The sequence below is a fragment of the Chamaea fasciata genome, unplaced genomic scaffold (assembly GCF_029207755.1).
Source record: "Chamaea fasciata isolate MVZ Bird 193981 ecotype frontalis unplaced genomic scaffold, bChaFas1.0.hap1 SCAF_12, whole genome shotgun sequence".
NCBI classification, from domain to species: Eukaryota; Metazoa; Chordata; class Aves; order Passeriformes; family Sylviidae; genus Chamaea; species Chamaea fasciata.
Genome location: NW_027094097.1, coordinates 22202222 through 22220150, shown reverse-complemented (window position 1 = coordinate 22220150; position 17929 = coordinate 22202222). Strand labels below are relative to the sequence as shown.

Below are 17929 nucleotides of genomic sequence, written 5' to 3'. Positions count from 1 at the left end.
CTTTTGGTTTACTCTGTGCTTACCCCAGAAAAACCACTTGGCACTTGTTTAATTCACTTTCTTTTTGGGCTCCTAGTCTAAGTGTTACTAACTTATTTCTCTGTCCTTCTTTGCTGACTAAGCATGCAACGCTGTCTGCCCCAAAAGAGCAGTATTTCCTTCTACCCCTACTTCGGGATCAGCACTAGGTTTTGGTGGCTGTGGAATCACAATAAAGCTGTAGCTGGTCTGATGGTGACCAGCAAGGAAAGTAAGTGGTGCTGCCACAGAAACGTGTGGTCTTAAACCAGTTTCTTGAAGGCCCCTGCTCATTTCCCCAGGCAAATGTCAAGGGACGGTGGAACGAGCCCAGGGGAGGGGATCTGATGCTTCCCCAGCTCGGCCCGTGGTGGGGACCTCACCTGCGCCTTGCGGGAGAAGCCTCGCAGCATCATGTCCACAGACTCTCCTGGCTTCAGGTCCATTGACAGCGGCTCCAGCCGAAACGCGGGGGCCACACGTTTGGGCCTCTGGGAATCACGTTTGGCCGTGGGGCTACTGTGGGCTGAGGTGCTCCGGCCCTCCTTCCCAGCTGGCCTGTTACATTCCACCTTCCAGAAGAGCTGATGGAAGTGGTGGCCCCCATTTGTTAGTCTGAACTGACGAGCACAGGGAAGGAGGCTAGAAGAGAAACCAGAATGGAAAATAGTATGGGAGTAGCTGTTGTCCTGGTCATCAGATTGCTCCCACGGAGGATTCTGAGCTGTGAATAGCTTGGAGACCGTCTTCATTTCCAGCTCTTAATGTGGACCGGGAACAGTGTCTGATAAGCTGCCCTCCTGATGTCGTTATTGCAAAGAGGAATATGATTCTCATGGTAATGTAGCATTTTCCAGGCCAGGCTAACAGGATCTGGTGTTTTCCGCCAAAATGTGTGTTCTGGGGTGATTCGTACTGTTACTGTATTTTGTATTAATCTGCACCCAAAACTGTTACTGAATCATTGAGATCCTGCACCTGAGGCCCTTGTGTGCGGGGGTATGATTGCAGGCATTTTTAAAAGCCAGCGCGGAGGAAGTTTCTGGACGATCCCAGCAAGCTGCTAGAAATCATCTGTCTGCTCTAGGAGAGGAAACCAGGGGAGCAGGGGCTCTCTCATTCATAGAAGCTTTGGTTTTGCACCGGTGGTCATTTGTAGAAACTTCATTTCGCAATCAGAAACTGTTTTGAAGTGAACTTTGCAAACTCCGCTGGCAATGGGAAAATGAGCAAGGTCCTGTGTAGAAGTGTACCTCACCTGGTAGGGTTTGCAGCCCCACAGTGGCAAGGAGGCTTCCATTTAAGGGAAGGATTTGGGTTTCATTCTTTGTTTCACTTATGAGGTAAAACCCAGAGATTTTGATACCGTTTTTGGCCTTGTGCCAGGACGGAGACACCTGTTGGATCTTTGAGACTGTGCCTCAAGCCCTGTTCCTATTTCTATTGGGCAGGATGCCAAGAATCCGGCCTTGATTGTTACAAACTTAAGAGAATAGAGGAAGATCCTCAGGGCATTTTTGGGGTGTTGTAGCAAGTGCAAAGGTCCTCCTTGCACTTGGCATAGCTTCTTCTCTTTTTTTTGGCACGGTTTTTTATTTTCACCTTAATGAAAACATTTTTGCTTTTCAAACACCTCTGATCATGCTGCCTTGCTAATATTTTAAGCCATCCTGAGGCTGCCGGTCAAACCCAGAGGTGATGCACCTGAGAGGGCACCCTAACATTCTGGCCTCCCGTACAAGCATCAGTCCTGGGCAGGCAGGGCAGCAGCAGAGCCCACGAGCAGCGTGAGGAAGCGTTGGCAGCGGCACTGCAGGCCCCACACAAACCAGCAAGTTTCCATCTGCCTCTGGAACTGCTCTGCGGGCTCCTGCCTTCCCAGGGGGGTCGTCACCCTCCCGTCTCTTTGTTCCCAGGGCCCCTGCTTGCCTGGCAGGTGCCATTTTGGAAGGGAAGGGTGCGATGCCATCTTCCCTTGGTCCCGCAGCCACACGGAGGGCCCGCCTCATCCAGGCGCCATTTTGGGAACCTTTTGTTCTGGGGGAGCCTGTGAGACCATTACTTGACCAAGTGAGGACATAGATGTGTTAGAACTGAAGGCAATTCAGTGGCAATTGAGCAACTGGTTTCTCTTTCAGTGGTTTTTGAGGGTACCTAGCAACGCTCAACTGGCCATCACATGTTTCTAAAGGTATCTCTGCCTTCAGGGAAGGAGTCAGGGTCTTTGAACACTGAAGAAGATCGTGCCTGAAGGACTACAGCAAAACTGCTCCTTGTTGAGACAGAAGGAGAGGTGGGAGTGGGAGATCTCCTACCTGAATTGGTATCCCAAGTTGAGCTCCGGGGCAAATGGTTTGTCTATGACAATTGTGGTGCCAGTGCCAAAAGCCAGGAGGGTGGAGGTGGTCCAAAGTCTGTTCCCAATGAACAGCTGGAGAGCATCAGCAAAAACCCCAGTGTCATCCAGGGTTGCTGTGACAGTCACAGGAACCTCACCCCTGGCGGGGATCACTCCTTCCCTGGGTTCAATAACATAGCAGTGAGGTTTATAAGCCTGTAAGACAAGCATAACATGCATTTAGGATGGAAACCATACACCCTGGTCTCTTATGGGGTGTAAGAAAAGGAGAAGACTAAAGAGAGGAGGATAAAAATCCTAAAGGCCTAATTTCCCTAAATTTAAGCTGCAGTACTGGGGAACAGCAGAGCTTATACAACCTGTATTTTCCCCTCCTTTAACAGACTCTCACCTAATTAACCCAGTTTTGCCCAACCCAAGGGACGCTTATCCTCAGGAGAGTGTTCCTTCCCCAGTCCTTCTCTGGAGTGTGTGCCAAGGAAAGCTGCTTTCTCTCTCCTGGCTTCTCACAAAGGCTCAGGGCCAGAGGAAGTCATGACGGCTCAAATCCCACTCCAGAAACCACACAGCTGGAGGACACTGCTGAGAGCCTGAAGAATATCTCTGCAAAACCAGTTGAGCAAAACCCCAACACCAAACTATCCTTTCCCAAGAGGCCATCAATGCTTTTCAACGTCCCCTAAAGGACCGAGGCCCTCACTTCCCACTGGTCATCCGCTGTAGAGAGGTGCCCCAGGGCCTTCTGCTTTGGAAAAGTCACCTCTGAATGGTTACAGCAGAGCAGGAAAGAAGGAAGCAGAGGGAAAATTGGATGACACGTGCTCAGTGGGCATGGCCCACTCTTCCTAAGAACTCGTGTCCTCTGGTTTCTCATGGTCTTCACAGATTGGCCAAGAGAGCTGGAAGCTGCCCAAAGGAGGGAGGAAAGGCCCCGCACCAGCACAGCTGTACAGACACAGCTCTGCAGGTCCAGCCCTGGAACGAGCACGTGAAGCCCATCCTTTACACACCAGGCCCACCCAGCCAAGGTGCATTGCTCCCTGAAGAGGTGGAAGGCAGAATTTCATTGTGTAGTTCGAGAAAGCTGTCCTGGAAAAATCCCTCGCTTTAAGGTTACATCTATCCCCCAAACAGCAGGAAAAGCAGCAAGAGGAAAAATCATGCCCCTCCTCCTTGGCTCAGGAGGCTGTGGCTGGACTTTCCCACATGGCCTGATGCTTTATCCACAGACACAAACAAGTCCACAGGATCAGGTTTTAACCAGCTCCAAGTTCAACACACCCAGCATGGAGAAGAACAGACCTCAAGCCCCTCAGAGATCTCCCCCTCCAGCAGACATCCCACCCAGCCCCAGGCCCAGCCTACAAGCCCTTCCTGGCTGCAGCAGCCCTGCTCTCCCTGCCAGGGGAGCAGCCCCAGCTCCTCTGCCCTATGCAGCCTTCACATATTAAACAGCCATTCTCTGCAGCCGGTCCCCAAAGATGCTCTTCAAAGGCACAGAGACCACAGGCTGGGGGGGTGCACAACCCCCACACATGTCTTTGTGTGGACAGCCCAACTGGCCTGACCCACAGCAGGTGTGAAAATTGCCTCCCCACCAGCAGTCTGAGGACAGACCTCACACCCTCTTCTCTACCATGAACAGCAGTTTGGCACAAAGCAAATGTAGATGGCACAGGGAAAGCACAGGGAAACCCATGCTCTCCGAGGAGCAAAGGACCACAGGTTTCTCTTGATCTCAGAGCTCAAAAACCGTGACACACACAGCTAAAGACCTTCCATAAAATTATGGGAGAACTTGTCAACACAATCCAGACGAATTTCTGCTCCAACATCTCTGCACCTGATTTCACTGAGGAGTGCCCCAGCTAAAACCACTCCAGAGCCAGGTTCCTTTTGCCTCACCCAGATGGAATCTTGGAGTATCTCGCTTCCTCTCACACAGGCCGATGCATATAAAAACCAAGTCATGGCTGCTTGTAAGGTCAACCAGTCAATTTCCCTGGAAAACAGCCCCACAGATACTTACAATCTCTAGCCTGAAGTCTAAATCGATGAGACCTTCGTTGAAGAGGCCAAAAGCTTGTGAATTAGGCCTTAGCACTGGGATCCTGCCGAACTCTATCAGCCTTGGACTTATGTAGACTGCTGACGGCCGTCCAAAGCTCTGTAGTTCTGTTCTCTGTTACAGAAAGCAGGCAAGAAAGATTAAAAAAAAAAAAAAATCAAACCCGAACAGGGAAACCTAAAAAGGCTTAAACAGCTCAACCCAGCTCAAGTTATTTCTTTAGGGACAGCTACCATTTTCCAGCTGAAATCCTGGGATTTTGGGGGGAAAAAAAACCAAACTTATGTATTCACCTCCAAATTGAAAAGGATTAAGTAAAGAGAAACTTTCAAACTACAAATTATTGGTCCAAAGGTAGAAGCTTTGCAAGAAATCTCTAGTTAAGATCAGGCTGACAGTTAAACAACTGGTTATTCTGGTGGGGAGAAACCCTTCTCTTTAAGGTAAGCAGCCTGATAGTTGAAAGCAAGTGTTTAGTCAAACTTCAGGCTCCCTGGCACAGCCTGCACTGCCTGTCCTCCCTGTTGACTGGTTTACATGCAGTGCCACAATGGCCCAGGTTCAGATGTTTGGTGCCATCCAGGGAATTTGGCATCACCATTTCCATGTTTGAATGTAGTTTAAATCCTTGCAACTACTCTTCAAATGCCAGCTTTCCTTTCTTCTACAGAAAGCTCAAGGTTCCCAGAAATCTTCTGACATCCTCTTTTGTGCTGAGAGGTAACATTTTAAAAAAGGTGTTTCCAAAGCTAATAGCACTTTAAAGAGTAATTAAAATGATCCTCAATTCCAGCTTAGATGAACTACCTTCTGGGTCAGACACTGACATTGCCACCTATAAGGCACGAGCTGTTTATGCCACCAGTCCCTGCTGTCCTTCTCCACAGCAGCCTGTGCCTCTTTTCCCCGGAAGAATCCCCGCACACTGTGCACCCTGCCAGGACCAGTTGCACGAAGGCACACACCTCCCCTTGCACTCACCAGTGGGTTTCTTGCGTCCCCAAACACGCCGATACAAACATCGGTGCAATGCTTGCCCAATGTTTGGATTTCAGCCATAACTGGAATCTCTGCAGTGCTCCGAGGCTGGACAATCCCACAGGGTCTGGGGCTGGAGTAGAGCACAGGAGAGTCCTCCTCGGGTTCCTAGAAGGGACAGAATCAAATCCAGCTTCAGAGGGACCTCTGAAGAAACTTTAAACTCCTTAACATCCATCCCAACAGCAACTTACACACATTTTTAAAAATCCCCAGGACAAAGGTAAAAGGCACAAACAAGGTGCAAGAATTGTAGGCTTAGCATTCTCAGGGGGTTCTGCAAGGAGGCTGCCAGCACAGGCACTGGTGTCTGTGGATGCAGCAGCTTTTCACAACCCTCAAAGATCTCCCACAAGAAAACACCCTGAAGACTAGAACGTAAGCTCTTTCCTCAAGAGATTAAACTGCATCCTAAAGTTTACATTCAGGTAGGATCCTGTTCTCAGCAGATCTTTAAGACTGAATAGAAACCACCAAGGTCTCATCCCAACCCTTTTCCCCCCTAATAATCTCCACAGTAATATTTGAGAGGAGGAGGTGGATGCGATGCCAAACCTGGGGAATAAGCCCGTAGCAGCCAGGAAGGTGGGTGTTATTCCAAATGAAGAACTTCCTCTCGAACGGCACCTTCAGGTCGCACTCATGGAATCCGCGGTTTTGGGGGTACACTTGCAGCTCAGGAACGAAACATCTGGGCAAAGAGATGACCCCAAGGGAATCAGAGATACTGAGAGAATGGAGAACGTTGACCCCCAAAGATTGTGAAATGGAGCACAACACATTTGTCACTGTCAAATACACATTTAACAGCCCTATGGTGAAAAATTGCCTGCAAAGTCTTCCCACTCAAACATGTCTTGTCGAGGAGGGGCAAAACCTGAGAGGCAGCACCCAGAGGCTGCCAAGTGCCCCAGGCAGAGCACTTGGTCCCACAGCTGCCTCAGCCCCTCCTTTACTCAAGAAGGTTTGCAAGAACTCCTGTAACAGTCCCAGTGATCCATGAGCTCTGGGGGAGCCTTCCCAACAGGGATCAGTGCTCAGTAAGGCTCCAGGAACACACGACTCTAGTGTCTCAGTAAAAATGACTCCCTTCTCTCCCATGGTGCTGTTTCCCTGCCTGAGAACTCAGCTGTTTGCCCCAGCCTTGGAGGGCATGAGACATCACCTGCCCCACAGAGTGGGAGATCACTCCCTCCCAGTTCCTACAACTCCCCTGGTCCTTCACTCCACAGGTCCAAACACTGACTGTCCCCAATTGCACTTGCTTTTAAAACATGGCAGCCCAGGCACTGACGAGATGGCTCTGCCTGGGAGTGGGAACAGCACCAGGGAACTGCATCCCTCTTGTCATTAAACCGACACCTAGAGCAGCACAGCAGGATGGAATTCTGCTGGAGCAAGAACAACTTTTGCTTTAAGCCTGAGAACATCAAAGCTCAAAACAGGAAGCAGAGAGAAGGGGAAAAAATAGAGCTGACCTGCCACATCAAGGACTCATTTCCCCTCCTAAGATCCTGCCCTCACCTCTCTTGCTGTGAGCCATTTCCCCACTGTCACGTGCCCTCGTTAACAGAACCAGACCCTGACCCTCAGCAGACTGCTTGGTGTGCCCCAAACCAACGCGGGCTGGTTGCAACCCAGCACAACTCCACCTCTTGCAGGAAGAAGGCGAGGAGGCCCTTGGGAAATTTGCTTCACCTCAAGCACCAGGTCAATAAATGATATCATTCCTGGTCCCTTTAGAAAACGACCCAGGACCACGCTGGGCTGTCAGCAGGGCTCCTTTTCACCACAGGCTGCTTTTCAAGCACTGCTGTTCTCATGTCCAGCTGGGCAGAACATGAGGTCATTAAACAACACGTCTCCTTGGGAGCCGCAGCCAGCACACCCTGTGCAAGGCAGTGTGCTGGGGGAGGCCAGGGAAGTGCTGGTACCTGGCCTTGATGATCAGTGATGCCACTCCCTTGCCAAACCACTCCAGGTCCACCAGCAATTTCCGGTTGTATTCCGTCACAGTGTTGGAACACAGGGTCACCTGGTGGAAGAGAAGAGCAGTAAATTCTTCCTTACAAAAGCTCACGACTCACGTGTGATGTCCTCCAGTTTTTGTGGTAAGAAAAGGGAGGATTTTGCCTTAATTCTTCTGCCGCTCCATGTGGAGAGCACAGTCTCTAAGAGTAACAGAAGCCGTCTGGCAAATACCAGATTTGTTAAGCACACCTTGCTATCGGGGCATAGGTCAGCTAAATGAAAACATTAGACTAAAGCTCTGTGCAGCACCGTATTCAAATTAAGGGGCAAATTTTCATCTGACTACAATGACATAAATGCAGAGGAAATCTCCTGACTTGAACAGAATGAGTTCAGCTTTACAGCGGGAAGCTGAAGGCAAAGCGTGGGCCAGCAGGTGCTGGGCAGTTCATGGCTGCAGAGTTTTTTGCCTTCACTGGAGATCCCTGCAGTGAACACAAATCATTCTACTCCCCAGGACAGGAGAAATGAGACCAAGAAGAAAAGCAAACTGCTTTATATAATGACATCTCTCTAACAGCCACCTTTGGTCCTCGTCCGTCCTCTGCCCACTTGCAATCAAAGACATTGCTCTCAAAAACACCAAAATGCCTTCAGTACTTGACCATATGGTACATGATCTCAGCTTGTGATTTTGGAAACAAATCAGTGCTCCTTCAGGAACGTCCCGAGTAACCCAGCTCACAGAGGCCCCACGCCAGTGCAGATCCTCGCTCACACGATGATCAGAGCTGGCATCAGAGCTAAAGCCCTCCCACACTCCCGTGAAGCTTCAGACCCGCTGCTGAAGTGTGTATGGCCGGACTCTTCCCATACCTCGATGTCCTGGTGTTCCTGGGATTGGAGGGTCCTCTCGCTGGGATTCATTGTAAACTCCCGTGGCTTCACAGAAAAATGAATTCCCTCCCTCCAGGAGGGGTCACTGTCGCTGAGTATTTGCTCAAAGCTGCTAACAGCAGGCTGAGTGCCATCGTCCGACACGCGGAGCTTGAACGTCACGGGCACCCGCGAGGTGTTAGTGAGGCGACAGGTCTTGGTGCAGGGAAAGCCTAGGAAAAGGACACAAATATCCGTTTAGGCACCAGTTATGTCGTGACTCCTGGTGGGAATACCCTGGTAGGGTGAAAGCGTGATTGGACTTTGGCTCTTTATTATCTGAACTACAGATTACTGAGAAGCTGCAAGAGGAATTAGTCGTCACTTAGTTCCCTTTAACACTGATTCCAGACTGCAGCCTTGAAAATGCCTGCTCTTAGCCCTGCTCAACACTGCAAGCTTCTCTCTTTCTGATGGGGAGAAGCTCCCTCACCGGCCCCAAACCAGCACCAGTTATTTCTCCCTGATGACTGTGCACCCAGACCGAGCATTTCCTCTGAAAATTCAAACTGTAAAATTCCCTGTTAAGTCTGCCAACACTCCTACCGTTTTCAAGATATATAAACAGTGAGTCGTCATTGAGAAGAAGCTACAGCAAAACAAAGTGAGGATGGAATCAGGAACCAGAACGTGATGCAAAGCACCCTAACACCGTTTCTCTCTGCAGAATTCTTAAGGCGTCTTTTGGTTTGGGCCAAACAGACTGGGCATGTGACAGCTCAGAGCCCACTCAGCTGGAGGCAAACCCGAGCCTTGACCCAACAAGCGGGGACATCGCACCCATACTACTCACTGTGACTGCTGCCTGCAAGGGTTTACCCCACCTTAACTCTGAGATTTGCTTTCCATATTGGAAAGCCAGAGATAGTGCCACGCATGGTGGGGATGTCCTGCAGAGCCCGGACACCAGCCACAACCCGCTCTGCAGTGGACTGGCTGGCCAGCTCTGTGGGGAGGAGACTTCTCCCCAGGCCTGCTCACCAAGAGTCATTTGAACACAGATGGGGGAAAAAAACAACTGCAGGCGCAGCCCAGAGCTTCTCTGTGCCCATCAACAGTAATCACTGCCGGCTCCAGCAGGGACTCCAGCAGGGAGGCAAGAGAAGCACAAAAGGGACAAACACAGATGTCAAAACCTCAAATGAGACTGAGGTCACCACATGCAGACAACAGTCAACAACAGTTAAACAGAAGCAAAGATACAACAGCTGCCTTCAGCTGAAGAGACCTTAGGAATGCGTTTCTACCTGTTGCCTTTCTTGTTTCATTTATTCAAAAGGCAACTTAACAAGTGCCTCAGTGGTGATGCAGGGTGGGGAAGAAGCAGCTCAGGAAAGGCAATTCGTTTTCTTAAAACGTTCAACAACTTCATTGTTACGAGTTTAGGTTTCGTAGTGAATTTTGGCCTCGGTCCGGGAAGGGAGATACAGGGGGTTTGGGGTGGTCTCGGCTGTGCGGGTGGGCTTTTCCATCCGGGGCTCTTTGGGAGCTGTGCCGTGATGCCGCGGGCGGTTGTGAAGTCGGAGCCGAGGTTTGCAGGGGGCAGACCTTCCCGTCCTTCCGCGCAGGGCTCGGGAAGGTCGGCAGCGTGCTGCTGCGGGACGTCGTGCGCTTGGCGCCGGGCTCAGCACCGTGATCGAACCTGCCCGCCTTCCCCGCTTCTGCCTGCTCCCGATTGCCAGTGCCCAGATCTCCTGCTGCCCGTAGTTTGCAAAAGCAGCGATTTCCTCCTTCCTTCCCTGCCCGTGCCGGCTGGGAGGGAATCACTGCCCTGCCAGAGCCCACAGCTCCTCCAGCCTGTGATCATAACTACACCAAAGGGGAAAACGGGACTTGGCGGGTTGGAAACTTCTGGCATTGCATTGTTGTCTGTGCTATCCTGATATACTCTAGTAAAGAACTGTTATTCCTTTTCCATATTTTTGCCTGGAAGCCCTGTAATTTCAAAGGTATAGTAATTTGGAGAGAGGAGGGTCATCATTCCATTCCATGAAGATTGCCACCTTCCTTGGCACAATCTGTCTTTTAAACCAGGACGGAGACACCAGAAAATACTTGGTTCTATTTGATCCCACAATGGCAAAATGCTACCTGAGGCACCTGCAGTTCACACCCTGAAGAGGCTGTTGTGGCAGAACATGAGCAGTGCTGGATGCTTTTACGTTCAAGTGCTCCATTTTGGAGCACACAGATCCCTCCCGCTGCGTCCCAGCGCAGGGAACACTCACCAAAGGAGATGTCACCGAAGTCGAGCTCATCGGTGTCGAAGTGTAAAGTCGGCCCGACGACACACCCCCTGCGATGACAGGGACACAGAAGGAAATGGTTACGTTAAAGGGAATTGCAAAGCCGCCGGCTGTCGTGGCTTGGGGGCATAAATCCTGGTGTCAGGGGCATCGTGCGTTTCAAATCAACACACCACCATGTGCTCAGCACAGCGTCCATGTGCACAGGAGGCAGCTAAAGCCAAGAGGCCAGCAGCCCACAGCCACTGATGGGGCTTTGGACGCAGGGCAGGCAGGAAAAGCCCCCAAGTTGCCGGTGGTCCCATGAGGGACCCTGAACACCCACCCAGACGTGGCTCCGTGCCTCAGATTCCCCATCTGTAATGGGATGGACATAAAGGTGTCCCCACAAACTTCTGTAACCAGCCTTTCCCGCCACAGGTTCCCTGCTTTGCTACTTGGCTGTAACTGGTGTTCCCATGGAGGGGCTTTCTCTGGAGATTTTGACCCACACAATTGTTACAGACAGAGTTTTGAGACAGGAAGCCAGGGGAGCCCCAAACATCCTCTAAAAAGAGCATTAACAGTTCTACACAGTGGACAGATGAATCCTAGAGGAAAGGACCAGCCTGTCACTAGTGCACCAGCTGGCACAGCCAGGAGCAATAGCTTAAACAACCAAACATGGGCGTCCTGAATCCACCACACCTCCTCACCTGTCCTTGAACTCAGCAGACAGGCACTAAAAGTCACCAACATCCACTGAAGGCAGCACCTGAAGCTGCCCAACACGAGTTTATTTCGTGCTTGATGCCCCTCAATGCGCACCCTGCCTTTTGGTTAAAAGTCAAGGACCAGTGAACTGTGTCTTCTCCTGTGTTCACAGGACTGCCCCTGGCTCCGCTCTACACATCTCAACAAGAAACACCTTCTCTTGCTCAAGGAGGAAGCTGCTTATGGAATAACATCCCATGCATGACCAGTTTGGGGGAGGGACAGAGGAGAATCAATTATTTGATGGTGAAAGGTTCCCTCTTGATTTCCAAAATAAAAATAGCAGCACTTTTCCTCCAAAAGCAAAGCCGGTGCAATCGTTTCTCTACTATGGGCAGACCTAGTCAACACTTTTCTCTTGCTAGGTAATACGTTACATGTTCTTTTTAATCCATCTCCCTTATCTTATTGGGATAATCAACTGCAGATTGCTTTCATTTCTTTATTGCCCTGATCCAGTGCCTCCCAACAGCAGCAGCCTAGCTCCAAAGCTCCAGAGCAGCCAGCATCAGCTTTCCTGCTTACACTACGTTATCCTACCAGCACACGCCTCAGGCTAGCAGGGACAAGCCCTCATGCTGCTGTGGTCCTGAGGACTGAGCTCTGCCTCCCCCATCATCACCCCTTCTCCCTTCTGCAGGGCCAGGATCATGGGATGAAGCCCATGTCCTTGGGACGGTTCCTGCTGCACAGCTCCCTGTCTCCCACATCAGGCTTTTCCTGGCTGTGGAAAGGAGGTAGCAGAGCACTCTGCACAGGAGCTCGGAGCACAGCCTGTCTCCATGCATGGCCATGAGAGGTGAGCTGAGGCTGCTGCTGCCCCTTTGGGATGGATTATTAACAGAAGTTTTTAAAAACACTGCTGCTGGTGGAGAAGCACCCAGGCTGGCCCATCTCCAAAGCCCTGGGGGCCTTGCTGGGTGTTCAGGGGGGACATCCCAGAGCAGCTACTGCCCAAAGCTGATCCATGCCACTGCCTGCCATGGCCCAAGGCAGAGGGAGATCCCTGCAGGGAGGAGTCATTCCAGCTCCCGGGTACCACACGGGGCAGCAGGCAGCCCCACACTAAGGCAATGCCAGGATCAGAGCAGAGATTGAGACCTCAGGAAACATCTTTTTTCTCTGCCTGGCCCCAAAATGAGGTAGGTGAGAGATGTCCCAGAGACAGCTACAGATGTGCCCACCCAGAGTAAGCTCCCAGAGTCCTTACTTGATGGTCAGGATCACAGGCGTAGGAGATCCAGCCACACGGAACTGGAATGGTTCCTCAAACCGCCCCAACACGGCGGCATCCAAGGAGATCTGAATAGTCTGGATCCCACCTGGTGCAATGAGGCCCTCCTCGGGTACAAACTTGAAGCAGCAGCCCACTTTCGTGTTTGAAGGGATATAGGTGAAGGGAGCATCAACAACTCCTTTGTTCATCAGTTTCACCTGCAGCAGCAAGAAAACAAAATGCAAGTACACGTGAAATCTTCCCTTCTTGGGAGTTATTTTCTAATGGCGCAATTAACACCCAGAAAAGGCAGAAGATGCTTTGTGCTGCTGGACGGCAGAAGTCAAAAAAATACAACAGGACAAGTTCTGCCTTTGGGTTTTCATGTGAAGCTCACACAACTCCACATAACTGGAGTCACCCTGGGGTTACCCCACGGACACAGAGCAGTCCACCTCTGGTCAGTATCACCAAGCTCATTCAGACCTGGCCCTGAGAGCAACGTGGGGTGATTGCAGCTGCGTAGTGAATCACCACAGAGCTGCTGCTGCCCCAGTCAGCACAGCTCCAGCAGTACCGTATCTACGCATTTACCTTTTCCCATATCGTGAAAACAATACACTGAGAAGGAGGCATCAACATCAAAATGTACAGACAGCGCCATCTTTTGGTAAGAAAACTCAACGTGTCTTTCTCTTCTACAGCCAAACTTCTGAAAGTGTCTGGCATGATGTAGTGCCTCGTTTTCTGCCTCTTTCAGTTGCTCTCTCTTTTTCTTTTGCAAACTTGACCCCCAATAGGGGGGAGGCAAATAGGTAGAAAAATCTCTTGCTTTATTCCCAGGAACACTTTTCTCTTCCTAGAGCCAGAGATGCACCAAGCCTGAAGTGTGGTGAGGGATTGGACAGCAAGGGGAAGAATCCTCAAGCCCTTTGCAAGGGCCTGCACTGAGCCAGGAGGCTGGATGGCTTTCCTGTGACTTCCAGGAATGAGCAGGAGACACTTGACTGAAAATTGTTTGCGGTGGACTGAAGCTCAAATGTAGCCAGTTTGTCCCAGCTGCTTCCGAACAGCCCAGTACAAAGGTGCCTTGTGTCTGGTGCTGCCACAAAAGCCTCTGAACAGCTTTTTGACCCAGTGTTGGGTCAAAAGGGGTTGTTTTGCAGGAAGCCTCCCAGCTGATCCCTAGGGAAGGCTGCCCAAAAGAAGGGAGTGGGGCTTCATGAACAACAGACACATTTTTCTGGACCCCCCCCCTTCCCCCCCCCGCCCAGATTTGACCAGTACATCAGATATTCCCTGCTCACAACTGCCCAGGTTGCCAGGAATTCCACAGCTCCACCAGGCTTGCTGCTGCCTCAGGAGCCATCAGGATCCATCCCATCCCCTGGTGCTCACCTCATGCGTGTGGGCGGTTTTGACAAAAACTTCCCCGAGGTTCAGGGTATCACAGCTGAGTTCAACCAAGGGTCCGCGGCCTTCCCCTCTGAGGCGCAGGGCCAGCCTGCTCTCACGGCCTGGGGAGAGATGTCCATTTCAGTACAATAATTCCCTCTGTTCTACTGGATTTTCCAGGCTGCCTCAATGCTAGTCCCTGATTCTGAGCTGCATGCAACCAGCTCTTGATGCTGCAGCAGAAGATATGGACCCTTCTCTTCCCTCAGGAGATATCCCCTGGGGCTGACTTGCAATTTCTAACCCATTCCTTGGGCTGGTTTCCAATTTTAGCCACCAGTTTGCTGAGTTTAAAACATCTCTGGTGTCCTGTAGTGACAGGCCAAGGAGTAATAGGTATAAATTGAAAGAAAGGAAATTTAGGTTAGATATTAAGAAGAATTTTTTTACTGTGAGGTGGTGAGACACTGGAGTAGGTTCCCCAGGGGAGTTGTGGAGGTTCCAGCCCTGAAAGTGTTGAAAGCCAGGCTGGATGGGGCTTGGAGCTACCTGGTCTAGTGGGAGGTGTCCCTGCCCATGGCAGGGGCCTTGGCACTAGACAGTCTTTGAGGTCCGTTCCATCCTTAACGTACTATGACTCTAGGGTTTCCTCCCCATGCACTTAGAGGAGCTTTGAAATCCATTCAGTGAAGGCACAAAGCTCACAAAGATTTGGCAATTGCTACCTGGCAAACTGCCAGGCAACAACTGCCAAACCACCTGGCCCAGCAGCACAGGACTGCTGTCCTCCACTTCTGACACTCGGCACTGTGTTCTGTTTGCACAGACTGAGAGCTGCAAGGTGACAATTCCCACACAGGGAGAGAAGCAGGTGCTGGCCAAGGGTGGTCCTTCTACCAACACCCTGGGCTCAGCGGGGCTCAGCCTCCGCTGGCCTGGTGGTGTCTGGAGGTGATCCAGGCTCAGGGAGCACATTTCTAACTCAGCTGCGACTGCCTGATGGTGGATCCACGTCAAATGGACCCATCCTGGAGGTCAGTGGTCTAGAGGGGCTTAGTGCTTGTTCACTAAAGCTGTTCTGCTCTGCAGCTCCTTGGCCTTTGAGGAAATGCTGGCAAAGCCGTGCCATGAAAAGATCTCCCTGCACTGCCTGGGTTGTTCTGGGATCAGCAATCCAGACACAGGTGTTCCGAGCCCTGGCCTTGCATGGGAGACTCCCTGGAAGCTGCAGGGACACTGGGGATGTGCCAGCACTGCCCTGCTGACCAGGAACTCTTCCCAGCAGTTACATGGGAGCCCAGTGGGCTCGGGCTTGCTCCATGGCTTCACTGTGGGTGAGAGAAGCAGGGCAAAGGAGCTGTACCTGAGATGTCACAGTAGGCCACACTCTGATACTTCAGTGCTTCCAGGGGTTTAAAGGTCACCTTGATTTCAGCCGAACAACGTGGCCCAATCTCTCCCTCCTGAAACAGAAAGAGACAGAAAAAGATTTATCTTCAAACTTCACACTTCTTGTTTTCAACCACTCCTCTAAGCCTTTCTTTAGAGCATCAGTGATGAGTGAACAACATAAGGAGCCCAAGGAAACACTCTAAACCCAGCTCAACACACCACTGGGCGCTCTCAATGCTCAGCTGATCAGCCCCCACTCTCCACAATGTTCCTGCTGCTCTGACACAAGCTGCTGGTCTCATCATGCTGCAGTCAGCTACAGTGGTATCTAACTGCCATTGTGCACTGGTGGCTCTTGGCCTTAGATGGGCCATAGGAGTAACCAAGAACACGATCCCCTTCCTTGGAAATAAAAATATTAGTTTAACCTTTTTTGAAAGAAAGCAGAGGTTGGGATTATTCTAGGATTTACTCCAGGATGAGAAGGCATTTTGCACTGTGCAGACACCAGGCATTCATCATCTCTCACAATGCCAATACTCAGAATCAGGGCTCTGGCTGATGGGAGGACATGGGCGTTTGCTTGCATAAACAGAAAAAGAAAAGGTTTACTGTCCCCATGTGCAAGAGAACTCAAAATGCCCATTATAACCTCCCACCCTTGTGTCCAGGCTCACAGACGACACTGGGAGACTCACAAACAGTGCGAGTCGTGGTTAGAGGAAGGGACAGGCATTTCTACGATTAACCTTGGGCTGAATTTGGCCTCCTTTTCCCAGCGAACCCTTGCATGCTTCGTGTCGATACGTGAACTGGCAGTGCTCCAACACACTGTGCTGAACCCCACGCAGCAGCACGCGTCGGGGGAGCCCCTACCTACAAAAACTGCTCCCTGTGGACACTTCAAGGACACGGAGTGCCCTGAGCTCGAGCCCTGGCAGCAGAGCTCAGCTTTGTCAGGCTCTCAGCCCTGCCTTGAGCCTGCAGGGCAGAAATACTTTCAGCAGTGAGCTCTGCAGCCGCACCAGAAACTCCATGTCCTCCCTCTGAGCTCACCGAGCCAGCTGAGGACCTGCTGAGTGACCGCACCCGGGGGAAGGGGCGGGGGTAGGGTGGGCGGGAGGAGGAAGAGGAGGAGGAGGAGGAGGAGGAGGAGGAGGAAGAAGAGGAAAATGAGGTTCTCAGCTATCACTCACCATTGGCTCAATGGAAAAAAAGTCATTGGAGAACAGCAGGGGGTCTTCTTGCACCTTTGCCTTCTCCTCCTGGACCTTTTTGCTCAGGAGGGCGGTGCGATTTTCACAAAAGCCCTTCACCTTCTTTATTTTTTTCTCCTCCACGAAGTCTTCCATCCAGACCTTTGGTGGTGGCTCCAGCAAATCACACTGCCTGCAGCCACAGGGAGAGAAAAAGCCAGCAGGTCATTTAATATATTTGCAGAGAGAAGCGGAAGTGCGGGAGAGCAAAGCGCTTGGGGAGGAGCGGCAGCTCCCCAGCAAGGGCTGACCCCAAGCCACGAGGGTCCCAACTGGATCAGAAGATAACTTGTTGTGCACTAGCTCAGCAGGTAGCTTTACTCCACACTTGCAAGCTCAGGAGAGCTTTGGAAAGCCAGCATCCCTCAAGAGAATCTCCTGCCTCAAAGCCTCTGCCAACACTGAGCGAGAATCCACCAGCCACCTCAGCTGGCTTTTCCTACCACTGAGCTGCTCGGGGGAGGCAGATAAAGATCACGGAGCACCCACTGCAGGACTTCCCTGGGAAAGGGAGACAAAGCTGGGTTGTGGTTACGTGTTACCAGCATCGCTCTTTGCTTCTTCCATTTTGGACCTGCCCTGTTCCCTACTCTGCCTTTCACAAGAGCATCCCAGAGCACTTCCAAAGGAAATTGATGAATTCAGGCACCGCATCCCTTCAGTGATATCCAAGGTTTTATATGCATGAAAACAGAGGCTGTGAGAGGGGAAGGGACTTCGTGGTGCAGGAGGGAGAGAGCAAACTCCTGGAGAGATCATCTTTTCAGGATCCAGAGCTTTTTGGGTCCCATCCCAGTGCATGGTAGTAGAATGGCCAGAGAGTGAAAGGATCCTGCACTGGCTCCTCTCATAAAAAAAAGTCCTCTCTGCTCTGAGATCTCAAAAGCATCTCTGACAGCAGGAGAGTTGGCCTTAGAGCTAACACCATCCCTAAGACTGGAAGTAAGGAAAAACAAAATGTCCTGGTGACAGTCTAGGACACAAACTGGCATGAAAACAAATGTAATTGGAAAAAATCCACAAAACCAAAACCAGGTTGAAGTTTACTTAAAGAAAACCCAGTTTCTTCTGAGGGGAAAGTGGATCACCTGGGATCCAGGCTGAGGCAGGCAAGTAGGAAAAAATGGAAATAAACAGCCCAGGGAAATAGCCAGAGGTGGTCATGGGATTTTCTTTTAACATACAGAGCTCGTATGGAAGTCAGACACTGTGTAAGTAGACAGAGAACAGTGGAGAACCAAGAAGCCCAGGGCACTAAAGGACCCTCTTGCCATCCATTCA

The 17929-nt window shown here is 51.1% G+C and overlaps 1 protein-coding gene across 1 annotated transcript in view; it reads right to left on the bottom strand.

Annotated features, from left to right (window-relative positions):
* LOC136295680 (hydrocephalus-inducing protein homolog) overlaps window positions 1–17929 on the bottom strand; it is a 74152-nt gene that overhangs the window by 40012 nt on the left and 16211 nt on the right. The window contains 12 exon segments of the mRNA XM_066194262.1: window positions 402–660; window positions 2334–2572; window positions 4407–4559; window positions 5427–5591; window positions 6039–6174; window positions 7418–7518; window positions 8331–8563; window positions 10619–10686; window positions 12600–12823; window positions 14004–14122; window positions 15364–15463; window positions 16589–16781. Of these exon segments, the coding sequence (XP_066050359.1) occupies window positions 402–660; window positions 2334–2572; window positions 4407–4559; window positions 5427–5591; window positions 6039–6174; window positions 7418–7518; window positions 8331–8563; window positions 10619–10686; window positions 12600–12823; window positions 14004–14122; window positions 15364–15463; window positions 16589–16781 (1990 nt within the window).